General features: G+C 34.5%; 1 protein-coding gene across 3 annotated transcripts in view; it reads left to right on the top strand.

The window, feature by feature from the left end:
- FSTL5 (follistatin like 5) overlaps window positions 1-16,410 on the top strand; it is a 651,623-nt gene that overhangs the window by 609,906 nt on the left and 25,307 nt on the right. For all 3 annotated transcript variants that reach the window (XM_007471501.1, XM_007471503.1, XM_007471502.1), the window contains one exon: window positions 1,536-1,660. In XM_007471501.1, coding sequence (XP_007471563.1) covers window positions 1,536-1,660 — 125 coding nt within the window. The remainder of the gene's footprint in view (window positions 1-1,535; window positions 1,661-16,410) is intronic.

Genomic DNA, 16,410 nt, shown 5'->3' with positions numbered 1-16,410 from the left:
CTATACAATCTGAAGGGAAGAAAATTTGGGGAGTTCCATTGTTATTACCCCTGTTGAGTTTTATTAAAGTCTTATAGGCATAATTATGAATGGCTAAAATCCAGTGAGGACTTTCTCATTGTTACTCATTAATAAAATAGGTAGAGTATCTTTAAAGTGTTATCACATACTTTGGTTCTCTCTTCCTCTGGGCACATGGTGGGGGGGGGCTTCCTTTGGTTGGGTGAGGCCATATGATTAGTTTAGGCAAAAGAGGTCTTTCATGAATGGAAACATTCAAGGTAGTTAGCTGCTCTTTCCACATGGAAAACAGAATTAAAAACGCTAAAAACAATAGATATCCTGCCAAAGCCCTCTGGGAAAGTAAGAGGTATGAAACAAAAGTCTTTATTATTAAAAAATAAAGAAGTAAGTAGTAAAGAAGTAAAGATTTGTTTCTGCTTTGTTTTGGTTTGTGACTGTAACATGACTGAGCCTTTCTTGACTATTATAATAATTACTCTATTTTCTTGAACTTGGCAATTCCCAATGTAACTCAGTGAAATTATGCTCATTGCAATAAACAAAAATCAACTTTTTAGGGTAAAAAAAAACTAAAAATGCTATCTCCTTTTGTCCTAAAAACCAAAGGAAGACACTCAGTTTTGAGGGAAGAAAGTCTATTTAACTTAGGCAGTCAAAAGTTTAAGAAGTTTGATTTGGTGCCCATATGTAGAAAGGATTTAAAAGCGGTAAAATAAAGGCAGGAAAATACTTTAAAAAGCTAACACAGAACAATGGTTGTGCAGCAGGGACAATAGGACAGCTGTGAAGGTATGAGAAATCAGAAGAAAGAACTGATAGAATTTCATGCAAAATGGGATATAAGGGATAAAAGAGCTTAAATGTAGTGATCTTTTCTTTAATGAACTATGGAAGTTTTAAAAACCAATTAATGACGAATAGTTAGAAGAGACCTCTTTGATTAAAACTTACTCAACTTTATCATTTTCAATTTATAAAAGAGAAATTTTTAAAATATGTAATCTATTCTAAGATTTCTAAGGGCAAAAATATTTCAAATGATATATTTTAGAGTTTCCTGTCCTATGTTTACAACTCTGTTGTATAGGAGGGGGAGGTTTTTTTTTAATATATCATTTATTCCTCAATCAAGTTGTGAAGGATGGATGGAAGGATGGAAGGAAAGAAGGAAGGAAGGGGGAGAGAGAGAAAGAGAGGAAGGGAAGAAGTAGAAAGAAAAGAAAGCCAGCATCTCATTTACGGCATGTGTACGCTTGCTTTCATATCTCTTATTATAGCAATAACATTTTTATAAGGCAGGAGTTACCTATACGTATATTTATTTTATCTTTTAGGCAGAAATTGTTCAAGAAAAAGATGTTTCCCATTTTTTTTCTTTTAGAAACTTTTACACAGAAAATAAGCAAACGCAGAATTGCGATTTGCTTAACGGTGTACTAATTTTGAGGTTGAAAACAAAGATCCCATTAAGGGCCTGCACGGCCAAGATCTAAATGTGGTGCTGTGTTTAGGTGATAACCCTGGCCAGCGGGGACGCGCCACATCACACCATCCACACCCAGCCCGTGGGAAAGCAGTTCGACCGAGCGGACGACTTCTTCATCCCCACCGCCTCCCTCCTCATCACCCACGTGAGGTGAGTGCACAGACGAGCATTGGCTTGTAGATTTCTCTCTAATCTTGGTAGAAAGCCACGGGAAATCACCAGCAGAAAAATTCAGTTATGCCACCGATACACACATAATTGTAACTGTAGCTCTGTCTCGTCTGCTTGATGAACTTTTATTGATCAGCACTAGTGATGAATTTCCTGTCTTCTCTTTCCTTTTATGTGTAATTGAGAAGTGAATCTATAAAGGTATGCTTGCATTTTTAAATCAGTCTTACGGTTAATATTTTGGCAAATTGCTCTTAAGGTCTTCGGATTAGGCTTTTGCAAAATGCTGTTGTTCGAACTTGGCCTGAGTTCCTTTCAGAGAAGAGGGCCACTCACATCAACATCTATTCAACATATTATAAGAACATTCTTGTATTGTTTTGCCCATTTAGAAATGAATATCACATTGTATCAGGGAGTATAGTAAGTTGAAATGAAATGTGTGAGTTCTGCACTTTGAGAAAATGTGTGGGCGTGTTATATCTCTCTGTGTGTTCACAAGAGGTAAAAAAGTAACAACTCCTAATGACATCACTCTAAAGGTTCACAGAAGTGGTTTAAATACTTAACAGGGGGAGACTTTGGATATTCACAATTTCTAATACTATGTCTCTTGATATTTTATTGAAGTATTTAAAGTATTGCTTAGCAATGTTAGTGAATCTGAACCAAACTAATATTTTATTCTCTATTACAAGGGGATTTGGATGGGAGGAAACTGCTTCAGATATGTTATATGAGCCATTATTTGGTTCTTGTGTATATTTGTTTCTCTTGAATTAACGTGAAAATTTTCTTGTCTAAAAGTTGGAGTTGTAAGAATTCTGAAAGAGTGAAAAATTCAACTTGCAAAAGTAAAAAGGGAGATTCATAAATTAGAATTGGGGCTCACAGTCAAGATATGATATAGAAACTGTTCTTTGGACAGCCAAGTATATGTTTTCAAGGAGTTTAATATATTTGTCAAGCAACTGATTATTATTTTCAGAATACCTATTATGTGCTCAGCAATAAAGTGATTAAAAATTATAATGTACTGTCACAATGTTTTTATGGAAAATAAGTAGAACTTATTGGAAATGCAGCATATTTGAAAAGTATTTGCATTTGCGTTAAAGTAATAATCTTTAGGTCCGAGTGCAAGCACTATAATAGTTAAGAGACTGAAGAAATCAGCAGAGAAACTGAAAATGGCCCCTCTTTAGGTGATATCTAAAAAATATATAATGTTCTTATACTTATCTGTTGAGGATAAAATTTTATTTAATTGGCATTGAGTGTTATGTTTAATAAATATCTTTTTGTTATTTTCAAGTTACTGATAAATTATTACTGATAAATAATTTAATATGTAACATTTGCTTTTATTTATCTCATTCTCCTATTCCCTGTTACTGTATTTAATATACTATTATCAATTTTGCTTATTTTTTTTTTAAATGCACTATTAACACAATTATTTGGGTCAAAATTCCTATGTCTGTGACACATATGGTTAATAGTATACCATTTGGGGTATTTCTTTTCCCCTATAACAAGTAAATTGGATCATCAAGGTAAATTCGCTACTAGAGGCAGGAGTTTAACTTTGTCTGGATGCAGTGAATACCATGTGTGATTCTGGGCTTGTATGTATTGTATAATATGCTGGCAGAACATAACATCTCTTGAGGGTTGAAATGATTATTACAGAGCTGAAGTTGGAGCTAATAATAATTAGAGGGACATGCAAATAATGTGAACACATGTAAGGCAAAATTTTATTTCAGTTATTTCTATATATTGTGAGAAACACTGAAAAGAATGCTTGAGGATATTTTTAAATGTCTTTATTTCTTTTAGAGATATATAGTCAAATGCATAGGTGTTTTGCCAATACTTGTCAGAATTCTATATTAAATTATAGCAATTCTACCAGCATATAGAGTCCCATATTAATAAATGTGAATGATCATCATAATTCCTATTTCACAGTAATTATCCCTACTGCTAAAGTGAAAAGTAAGAGTAAAAATTAGCATGCGTTTCCAAAACTAAACTGTTAAATATGAAAAATATTTGTAACATAATGGGGATCTTTTCCACATCAGGAAAACCTGAAGGATAGATACGGTCTTTTCTCTTACCAATTCATGGAACATTTTTTCCTACGTAAATGTGGCTTGTGTCCTGAGGTTGCTCTTTTTAAGAATTGTCTTTAACAGAATTTGAGACTATATTCTGACTATTGTGTTGAGTGTATATTCCAGGCCAGGCAGAAGATCTGACACATAATATGTATTTAATTCATATTAGTTTTCTTCCTCTGACCCCTCATCACACTAATCTGCCTTTCTCTCAGATTGCTACTCTCTCGTTTCAAATAATTTATATCTCCTGTGTCTCAAAAACTTCTGGACATGCGTCGGGATTTTATATCCTTAGTGCCTCAAAACTGGTAGGGACTTAATTCATGTTTCTCACAAGAATGGAAATAAAGAAGGAAGTGTTATACTCTTTCCTAAACCAGACTCTGCATAGCATTGAGGGAAGAAGGTATTTCTTATGTACCTGATTTCTCAGCGTCTAACGCAAGATCTGACAGGCCGCCAGCGCGGCCTCAAGCACACAGGAATGGTGTGTATGGAAGCAGTACATAGGAAGAAGGGCTTACATCTCCTGTCAGACAGGTCTCAGCCTGAATGCCCCAGCAGCACCATTTGCCGTTGGCAAATGTGACTTAAGCCAGCTTACTTCATTTCTTTCTAGGCACTGCAGTAACATAATGTTTGCAAATTAAGCTGCCCATAATAGTAGTGTCAAAACTACTCATAATCTACACTGGAGAAAGGGCTACCCTGCAGTTAGCTACAGTTTTGCTAAAAGTATTTTTTTCTCTGCTTGGTTTCTTTCTTTTTTTTTTTTTCTGTTATCTATAATTTTCAGGTTTGTTTAGTCTGTAATGTAAATCAAAACTGAAGAATTTAAGAGAAACAAAATTACTTCACATCTATACTAAAAGATAAACTTGTAGCTTAAAAATACCAATCATTTGGATTTTATTTTTAAATCATTATTTAAAAATAATGTGAATCATTATTTCACTTTTTAAGACAGTTGGAAGTTCTCAGCACTGTAGAAATTCTTCAGAGCCTAATGTAGGTACCTTTCTGAGTGTCCTGAGGAATTTGAATTTCAGGAGATTAATTTTCACTTAAAAGATGCCTGAGAATGTTGGCCTGGTACCACACATTCATTCAGCTCCTCAGCTGAATTCCATCCCGTTCCGTTTGACACAGTCCAGGCCACATACCATTATTTCTATTTTATACTATAGCATAAGAGCTTATTAATGAAAATAACTTCTTTGGGTTTTATTGATATTTACACATTCCTTCTCTTCAGACAACAGAAGATTACCTGAGCCCTAGGCTGAGCTCAACCAGACACACCAATGCAACATATGTTTGATCTAAATCAAAATGGTCTCTAAAGTGTTGAGCTCTGGCTCATGAACCAAGCTGGTGTCCTTGTCTCTTTCTTGAATATGAGCGCTTGCCCAGGAGATGGTGCAGAAAAACTCGAGACCAGCGTGCAACCATTCTTTAAGGCTGGTGTCTGTTAGCTCCAACTGTGAATACAGTTTAGTTTAACTAAACTAAAATTCCTGGAAGATGAGAGAGGGTATTTTACACTCCTGTCTCCCCCATAGTTCCTGAGCTTCTGAAAGGGACTGATTAATACTTATTGACTCAGAGTTTATTTTTAAAAGGTTATTAAAACTCCATATTAGATATTTTTAATACATCTGAGTGTGAGTTGGCTAATCCACCCCCTAAATATTTAGAGAAAATATAAATTACTTGAAATTTAGTTAATAACACCAATGGTTTTCTGATGCTTATTGAAATACATTGATTGAAATCACTGTACAATTACGTGCCTTTTTGCTTTTAAGTAAGAAAAAAACATTTTATATCTTATGTATTTTTAAACTAAAATAGGTCATTGAATATATAATAAATGATGTATTTTTCACATTAATAACTCATTGTGCATTCAGTTAACTGGCAATGTATTACTAAACAGACATTTTTCAGACTGGCAGTTAATAGAAAATTTTCTTGAAAAAATCTTAAATTTCAACAAGTCATTAATGAACCATGAATCATAGTTCTAAAGTTGAAGAGATTATGCATTACAAAAGGAGTGTTTTATAATGACCTGAGAAATATAAATTTCTTATATGAAGAATTTTAATTTATAATTTTATCTTCTTCTATGTACAAAATATCCAGATAGGTAAGATTAAAAGAGACTATTAAAAATAAAAATGCATGTGTAATTCTCAGAAGAGTCAATGATATCTATTTAATGTCATAGAAATTGAAATAATTCATTATCTTTTTAATCAGAAGTGCTCTACAAATGTAAAGCAACATGTTTCACTATTTTACTCATAATTTGAATCCAAAGAATTAAGTTATTATATCATTACATGTACATAGATATATTTGAATAATATTATAGTTCTACTACTCTTAAAATTTTTATGATATGGCCAGTGCATGGGAATCTAATGTTTTTTGTTATCAATTTTTTAATTATCCAGAAATTAAAAAATAATTTAAAAATAAGTTTATTTTTTTCAGAAAAATGGTTGTGTTACAGTGGTTGGGTTAAAGATCAAATCTCAAAAAGAATGGACATTTACCTAATTGACTGTGTTTTATTTTTGGCACCATTTTGAAGAGAGAAAAATTTAAATGTCAGTTTCTTGTAATATACGTAAAGATTACAACTTTCTGTGCAGGTGCTACTAGAATTTGCCTATAAGAAGTGAAAAACAATAGGTTTGGCAGTAATTTATCATGTTACTATATTTTAAAAAAATTTCTATATGAAGATTGGAGCGGTGAGGAAAATCGACAGAATAGGAAGAGAAACATGGGTAGCAGGTAGTCAAGCAATGAGTGAAGAAACAATTCCACTGGATCTCCCTCGAAAAATCTTAGATAATTCTCCCACAAATGGTTTATTTTTGGTAGTAGGGGGGCTGAAAGCGAGAACTAGAAGGAGGCAATGTGGTTCAGAGCAGGGAAATTTGACAAAGCTTAGTGCAAGACACTAAGAAGGCCACAAAGTAATGCTACAACAAATCCAAAAGTTAGCAGAAGTTTTTCTTAGAGGTTTCGAGTTGTCATGAATAAAAATAGCTGGAAGGTAAGAAAAAATATTACCGTCAAGATATTTTTACCTAAATACAAGGGCATAGCTAACATTTGGGCTAGTTGGGGCTATAAATAGAAATTCCTTAAAATTTTCACTGACTAAAACAATACCTTTGATGCAATTTAAAACAGGTGTCAGTTGATGTAAAAAGATGTATTTACAGTCTGACCCTCCTAGCATCTGTAAATCACACCTTTCCCATCTCTTGCCCACTTTCAAATTGGATTGCAACTGGAGTTTAATCTCATCCAGTTCAAGTAGGTCAGTGTATACTGGCACAGAGGATGCTTATAGTAAATACAAGAGGGCAATCATTTCTGATTTACTACCTACGCCAAGACTAGTTCTATATATAGAAAGGGAAGATAGCAACTTAGGTAACATTATTGCTCTCCGAGATGTTTTGAAAGGCTTGCCTACCCTTGAAATCACCCCCGACACCATATTTGATCTTATTGTCTAGAATTTCAAACTACTTCTCCTGCTCCTTTGGGTTACATTTCTCTAGAAATCTACCTTTAAAGTACTCCTTTTTCTTGAGAGGAAAATGGAGCAGTTGGGAAAGTGATATTTTTATTATTGTCATTTTTCTTTAGGGGTGATTGGTTGACTGCATAGTGTCTTAAAATTAATGGTTATAGTTGGGACGGTGTGCGTGTGTGTGTTTCAATCAGTGATTACATGATAAAGAATAAGATGAATAGAGTGTATCTGTAAATCACAGTGACAGGGAGACCTTGAAAGCAACAGGCACTTCTGTAAAAATCTGAAAATGTCCGTTTCCACGCTCCGATTTCTTCTGAACTTGACTTGCTAACCAAAACAAACAAATAAGCAAACGAATAATGTTCCAAGAGTTTCTTCCTGATGTACTCCTCTCTTCCCTAGCACATACCCTGAGGTGAAGTTGGTTCCAGTGAATGTCTCAGATTGGATAGTTCAGGAATCTTATGGAAAGTGGACCTCAGTGTTATTCTTCAATGTGAGTGGGCTGGAAAAGACGAAGGTGGTAACTGGAGTCACTCTTTTAGGACCCTCAAAAGTCGATGAGTGATTGCAATCAAATACGGCAATAAGTGGCTAAGGGATTATCCAGGGTCAGATCTGCCATAATCCCTGCACAGCCAGTGGCTATGTTGCCACTCAAGGGGTGAAGAAAGAGGAAATAACGCGTGGCGGGCACCGTGGTAGTCTGGAGAGAGGTCTCTAGCACTCCTTTTCCTTTATAAGTTATAGCAAGAAAATGATTAAGAAGGGATTGGGTTTGATATATGTTTCCTTAAAGCTTCTCTAAGGGAAAAAATAAACATTCTGTGAAAGTAAAAGTAAAGTATATCATTCTCCCTCATAATTTATTAAATCTGTTAAAGCAAAATTACATATATGGCTGGCCATATATCAAGACAACTCTACACTTGTGACTTGATTCATGGACAGGCCAGGTGGATGAAGCACTAAAATTATCTGGTTACATTGAAGCCCAAACACATCAGAAATTGAAAATATGAGTTGTTTCACGTCTTTTTAGGAAAAGTATATTATCAGGATGATAAGCAGCAATTAAAATTGTTTCCAAACCAAAAAAAAAAAATTGTTTCCAAACACGGCTCCTAGATAACGATCTGGCAACATCACAATTCAGTGAGGTTCAATTATTTTTTTGCTCCCTTCATGCTTACATGCTAATTCCTCCTACAGAGAAATAAACTAACAAACAAATAGGGTTTAAATATCCCAGGAGTTGGAACTTTTTCTATCTAGCTATGCTCTTAAATAGTGAATATCTGAAGCACTTATAAATCCTGAAACCATGACCTGCGCTTTTCCAGTTTCTCTGAGCTTCCTCCTTCCCTCTCCACTCTACAAAAACCCAAACTCTAGACTGTCAGGACCTCTCAGTTCCCTAAATTCTCAGAGCCTAGTGCACTGTCTTAAAAAACAAGACAGTCATAGATTGTTGATTAAAGAAATTATATACTTTTAAGAGTGTGTATGCACATGCATATGCAATTCATCGTTGGCAAACCCTCCAGCATTCTTACAAGGATGCAAAGGTTTTTCTGCATAACACGTGCTAACTTTCTTCATCTTATTTCTAAAGAAGTAAACACATTATACTTTTCAGGCTTTGACCTGTCGTGCCGTCCTTCTTTTTTCATTATGGTTTTACTGGATTTGCTTTTGTCTTAAGCAGTATTTCCCACCTTCTTTAGCATATTGGTACAGCCCACACATGGAGTGTAAAATGCTTAGACAGAAAATCACCGACTGCTTGTAGCCTAGTGTTGTGTGTGTGTGTTCAGTTTGTTATCTTCATTATTCCTTGAGTTAGAGAATCTCGTCTGATTCCCCACTTGGTCTCTGCCCAGTATTAACAGGCTTTATATGAGCCTAGTAAGGAAAGAGCCCAAAGTGGATGAATCAAGTGTGCTAGCCCCTCTTTTGACAGAATGTTCACTTGGTCAGATTACTATCCCGTATTAGCTATGTAATATTTTTGTTGTATGGGGAATAAGGGTGGATTTCAAAGCAAGCTGTGTTTGAAATATAAGGATTTCATTATTTTTTAAAAAATAAAAAGTTTGTACAGGTATTATTAGTAGACTCCAAGCTCTAGGATTTAATAAAAGCCTCTAACTAGATTCATTCTATGGCATTTCTCACTGAAGAAATCAATGGAGCACTAATAGCATGTAATTTAGAAACACTCTACATTGCAGATCTGCCTCCTGAGTTTTATTATGCAAAGTAAAATAGCTCTTGCTTCTGCCCTCAGAGGTCCTTAAGCTAACTCACCAAAGTGTTCATTAAAACACAGGGTAGCCTTCTCCTTAGGAGACAGCTGTGGTGTATACATAGCACATTTCCACATACTTTTTTCCCCCTCTGTCACGTATGATTTGGGATCTTGCTGGAAATGGTAAATCAAACTTATTTTAACCTAAACGAGTAAACAGTATGACCGCCTAAATTACTTGGGTTTTTCTGTTTAGTAGTAAAAACAGACTAAGATAACAATTAAGTTGCATGAAGAAATACATCAAAAGTTATGATACAATGCACTACCTCACAAGAGGGGGGCAGAGCTCACCCTGAGAACTTGAAGAATTTCTTATGTGAATCTAATGTGCACGTTGCCAGGACCTATTTCATATGTATATGCTATAGATTACACTGCGATATTTTGAACCAAGCAGATAAAGCAATATTAGTTCTTATAAAATGTGTATAGAAAACAATAATGCATATTGAGCTTTCTAATTCTTTCTATTTTTAAGTGGATATATTATTTTTCTGTTGGAGGAAGAAGATATTTTTTACCATAGCATTTAATTTTATGAATTCGTGAATTTTTCTTGAAGAAATGTTTTATTAAAATGTTAAAATTTTAAATACAAGTATCATGCCAAAAAAAAATCCCTTTTGAGTGAAAGACTCCTACTGTAGCTCTACAAAGCAATACTATTAAATAAATAATTTTATCTTTGAGAACACATGTGTAAATTAATGATAGAAGTCAGTAGAACATTTCAGGAAGTTTCTGTGAATGTGGCTAAAATGCTCATTTCATGTATACATCATATTTTTTTCTTTTCTCTTGCCATGTAAGCAAGTTAATTTATTTTACTTTATTTTTTCTTTTTGGCTCCGCTGCGTGGCATGTGGGATCTTAGTTCCCCAACCAGGGATTGAACCTATGCTCCCTGCAGTGGAAGCGTGAAGTCTTAACCACTGGACTGCCAGGGAAGTCCCTAGCAAAGTTATTTTAAGTGTAAAGTTAGTGGTAGTTGTGAGGGTTCTTTAGATGGACAGCATTAGGGGCACTGACATTCTCTGTCTTTACAGCGATTTGAGGTTGTATAAACTATTCCTTGTGAATCCGCCTGAGTTAATATTTTGTACCATTTTAATTGAGTTGTAAATCTGTAGCTGTAGCCTCACTATGGCTACCGACGTAGGAAAAAGAAATTGATTAGTGTGGGTCAATCAAAGAATAAGTAGACAAATGGATTCCTTGTTTTCCCCTTCAAATTAAGGATGCTCCCTTGTTATGTTAGTGTTCTATCTCTTGAAAAATGATTATGCAGCAACATGTCAGGTTTTAAAGTTCTTTAAGATATGGTCCAAACAAAACTGAAGTACATGAAAAGGATGTCAGAGAGCCTTTACATTTAACCGTAATGGAAAAACCTACCAAATTAGTATATATACGGAGAAATCTCCTATTAAGTCTAATCTGTCATGTCATGCGTAGACATATTCACCATAATCCTGTGAGTATATTAAGAATGCTAAGCAACAGACACCACAGTGCCAGGGTTTTATCCTTTGGTGTTTATACCAGTGTGATATAAGGTATACAGACTTCACAAAATGAATAGAAATAGCTTCAGGGGAAATAAAAATGATAGTTGCCTTATTAAATAACTCTTAAAACTACTTGTTGGGTTAGGTGTGCTTAAAATCTCCTCTGTATTTGTTTAGGCTAAGGTTAGCTGAATTTTTTCCAGTACTATGGAAACGTTACCTTTCTTTCCTTTTTCTTTTTTTTGAAGGGGGAGGGAATAATGAAATATATAGATATTTTTCTATATTGACAACTGATTTTTTAAAAAAAACACTGTAAAATTATAGTAATTCATTTTTTGCCATGATGTAGACACTTATTTTTATGCTTATGTAATTTTGCATACATAAGTATACCTTTTAGTTTCTTTGAAACAGAAGGGAATCAGAGTTTGCATATGCTATGGAAGTAGCTGATGATTTATGTAACTAAGCCAAGAAAATCCTAAAATAACCTAGATCTTTTTCGTTAATAATGTAAATCAAGATTATTCATCAGTTTGAGTGAAAGGAAACATTGCTTTTGTTTTTAATTAAAGTATACATTATTTAAATTCTGCTTAAAAACTTTGTTGTATTTATATCTAATACACAGAGTAATTTGAACCCTGAATAATTTTTAATTAAAAAAAAGCTTGGCCAAACTCATTTAATTGATACATGACAATGGCTTGAACATAAACTATTAGTTTATGTAGAAAGATGATATTAAGAAATATTTTAATAGATCATAGATACATGTATCTTAATATTGACTGAATATGCCTTCCTGTGCGGAGCACAGGCTCCGGACACGCAGGCTCAGCGGCCATGGCTCACGCGCCCAGCCGCTCCGCGGCATGTGGGATCTTCCCGGACCGGGGCACGAACCCGTGTCCCCTGCATTGGCAGGCGGACTCTCAACCAGTGCACCACCAGGGAAGCCCGATTGCCATTTTTTGACATAAAAAAACTTTTTTTATTCACACTGGGAAATAAAATCTAATTCAGAGAGATTTAGTTGGACACAAATGACTTTTTAATAAATAGAAATAGAGTGGAAGATAAACCATTTTCCAACAGTCATTTGAGATGTATATTATTTTTATAATTTAATATTTTATGTTCTGTGAATTAAGAAATATACTCTATGGGTATCGTCATTATCAGTGACCTCATGAAACTAGAGTTACATTAACCTATTTAATACATTTTTTATATCCTGAATCCAATCTGCGCCCTGCCAACAAACACACCATTGTAAAGCAATTATACTCCAATAAATATGTTTAAAAAAAAGATATATTGATAACCCTTTTGGTACTTCTACCACTTATTTAATTTCAAAGTGATCCATTTTACCATCTTTTAAAATTTCAAAGCACTTGAAAACATTTTTCGAACCACCATAATATTTGGATTTACAGGAGGGAGATAAACTGTATGTATTCTTCTGGTTCATAAATACATTATTAAAATTTCAAATTCACCAAGGAATTCATTTATACAAGTGAAATATAAACAGTAACCTTAAGTTTTTCTTGTAAGACTACAATATAAATAACTTAAAAATATTCACTCTTTTTATTTTGATGAACTCCAGAAGATTTCCTAAGACATGCACAGAAATAAGTCAAGAGTTCAAATTTTAGCAAGAAATAAAGAAATGAGAATGTTAAGGAAAAGCGGACCAGGTAAGGTATGAGAAAATTTCTGGAAATGCAGGAAATTCACTACCATTTATTCATACTAACAGTTTCGTCAGTAATGTCTAACTTTCCTATTGTCCTACATACAATAGTCATTTAAAGTGTTCCCCTATAATTTTTTTTTTTTTTTAATATAGAAGCTACAGTCTGATTTTCTGAAGTCAAGTCTGAGTTGCTATATCATGCACATCTCTTCAGGTTGTATCACTTAGTTGTAGTTTTTGTTCTTATTACTATGGTTATTTTACAATGTGCTAATAGTAATTAAGAAACACTGGGCATTTACGCTCTACCAGACAGTGAGCTAAGAATTTTTATGCACTGCCTCATTTAAAACTAACAACTACATAGATTTTTATCCCTATTCTACATATGGTGAATCACTTAACTAATAAGTGTTGGAACCAGCTATAAACTCAGTTCTGTCTAAATTCAGTGTCTTAGCGCTCAATACATTATAGTATTCAAGTCCTTTTTTCACTTTCAGGGTAAAACCTAACAACTGGTGTGCTCTACAAATTATCCTAATGTCACCTTTAAAACATTCACGTCTCTCACTTCTATGTACCTCTGCTACAGCAAAACGTGACTCCTCACTGCAGACCTACACATTTCTTGCCAATCTGCATTTATTTGCAGAATGTCTGATTTCTTCCTTGTTCACCTAACAACCCTTCTAGTCTTTTCTCAAAGCCACCTTTTAAAAAATGTGTTATAATCTCCTTAATTGGAGTCCCCTTGACGTTTTGAATTTTCATCATTTTTCTCTTGTCCTCAAGCTTCACACAGACTTAGGCTGGAAACTAGTTCTTTAGCCCCTTGGGACCACAGTATTTAGTATCATTCAGATTAGTTTGATTCTCCACTAACACAGCATTGTAAATCAACTACAGTCCAATATAAAATTAAAATTTAATAAAAAAATATTTTTAAAGGCCAACAAATGATAGATAGGAGGACCAGCTAAATATATTATGTTTCTACTAGTTCCATTACCAGAATCCTTTAGATCCACTGCAAGATTACTTTTATGTCTGTCCTTATTTTTGTAAGATACCAAATTAGACATAGATACTTGTTTTTCACAACTGATTTCATCTAAATTTGAAGTCATTCATGATGATATTGATATATATTACATTAAAATTTTGTGCACCTTTTCAAAAGATCAGAAACAAATATACAAGTCATTTAATTTATTAGATATTTAAATGGAGTAAGGAAGTGTAAGTTCTGTTAAACAAGGAAATAAACTTAGGCTATGAGTATGAAAAAGAAAAGGTAAATGGTTTCTGAGAGGACAGAGAAAAATATGGTGTGTCTACAGTCCTAACAGACCCTGCACTCGTTTTTTGTTCTTTGCTCTTGTCTAACTTGTCATGTCTCTTTATTAGTCTGTTCTCCATTCTCTAGACACAGCCCTAAGTCGATCCCTCTCACCTCTTCCCTCTCACCTCGCTAATGCAACTAACCCTTTACTATTTCTCCATACTTCTTATTTTTTCCATACTTCCATTCACCAGGAAACCACTGGATTCTTTTTCCTAACTTTAGGGCTGTGTTGATACAACTCTGCATTGGAAAGAGAAAAACAACCTTAACATATTTTCTATTGCATATAGATTAAGTCCAGGCTGTGTTGAACCACCTCCTTCAGGACGCTTAGCTCCTAAGGCTGATCCTAAGACATCCTATGGTCCAGCCAATGGGAACCTGAGTAACCCCTATCCAGACTAACTTATGAATGTTTGACTTACGATTTTTTGACTTCAGATGGAGTGAAAGTGATAGGAATTCAATAGAAACCGTAGTTCGAATGTGGATCTTTTCCCAGGCTGGTGATACACAGTGGGATCCTCTCTTGTGATGCTGGAGCTCCCAGTTCACCCCACCATTACTGAGGGTAAACAACCGATACACTCACAACCATTCTGCACCCAGACAACCGTTCTCTCTCTCATGTTCAGTATAGTATTCAATTAATTACATGAGATGTTCAACACTTTATTATAAAATTGGTTCTGTTTAGATGATTTTGCCCAACTGTAGGCTAAGGTAAGCGTTCTGAGCCCATTCAAGGTTGGCTAGGCTAAGCTATGCTCTTCGGTAGGTTAGGTGTATTCAGTGCATTTTGACTTGCATCATTTACCTGCATAACCCCACTGTAAGTTGAGAAAGATCTGTACTTTGCAGTTTCTACCTAACTATTCATGTTGTCTAAAGTGCTCTTTCTGACTCTGATTTAGACCCTCTTAATTTGTATGTCTCCTGGCCAAACTCAAACACTCTCTAATTCATGCAACTTTTTCTATTCCTTTGTCATTTAATGATAGCATGCTCCTCAGAATTTACTTCTTGTTAAGGGCATTCAACCTCACATCAAGTGTTAGTATATTTTATTTATTTATTCCATACAGTTGTATTAAGCATCAACTATTCCAGACAGTATTCCAGGTTCCAACAGGAAATTGAGGATATATTTTGCTTTATTTTCCTATAGTGCAGTATATGTGTGTGTGTGTGTGTGTGTGTGTGTGTGTGTGTGTGTGTGTGTAGTTAATTAAAATTAAAAATTATCTTTTAAAAAGAACTCATACTTTGGAATTGTAAGGACATAGTTTCAAATTTAGTGAATCACACTTACTACACTGTGATTCCAAGCACATTAATTTGTCTGCTAGCGGTTCACCCTGCCCTCTTCTTAGATACACTTTTGCATAAGTTTTTTCACTTACTATCTGCCAAGGTGGAATACCTGAAAAGGCTTAGACAAATAGATCCCCGAATTCTCTCTGGCCACGATCATTAGTTCAAACATGGACGTGTAACCCACTTAGAACCCCTATGATAAGCATTTTGCTGGGGCTTTTGAGAAAGAGACTTCTGATTTTTGTATAGTTTGTCTAGAGGATCTAGCGCTACAGTAGTAATTTTCACGCCACATGAAGCTTAGATCTGAAACCAAGACAGGAGATGGCAGAGCCAATAGATTAAGGGAAAAAAATGAGTTATTGTTACATTACTGTAGAGAAAATGTCAGCTATAATTAGCTGGTTTTAGAATTTCCTCTGTATGAGCTCTCCATATTTTTTTTTGTTTAAAAAAGTTTGAATTGGATATCTTATTGTAAAATGAAAGAGTCTGAGATTGGGTTTCCTTATGTCTAAAATATACATATTACTCACTTCACACTATTTTGGTTGATTGCAGGATCTTGTACAGTTCCTGGCACACAATACGTGATTAACAAATGCTATTTTCTTTTTCCCTGGGGATGATTAATTTTTCTTTGTCATAGCCTCTCCTATAGCAGTTACACAATTAACACTCAGTAAATATTTGTTAAAAAATACTGCACTTAGTAATGTTTCTCTGAGTGTCTATCTGGCATAGTGTTTCCACAAAATAGAAAAAAGGACCCTGAGCTAAGTCCCAGTTTGTAGTTTGCTGAAAACTTCCCCGTGGCCTTAGGTGCTGTGGAGA

This window comes from Lipotes vexillifer, unplaced genomic scaffold (assembly GCF_000442215.2).
Source record: "Lipotes vexillifer unplaced genomic scaffold, Lipotes_vexillifer_v1.1 scaffold582, whole genome shotgun sequence".
Lineage (NCBI taxonomy): Eukaryota > Metazoa > Chordata > Mammalia > Artiodactyla > Lipotidae > Lipotes > Lipotes vexillifer.
Note: the sequence above shows the minus strand (reverse complement) of the source record. Positions and strands in the feature narration are given on the sequence as shown.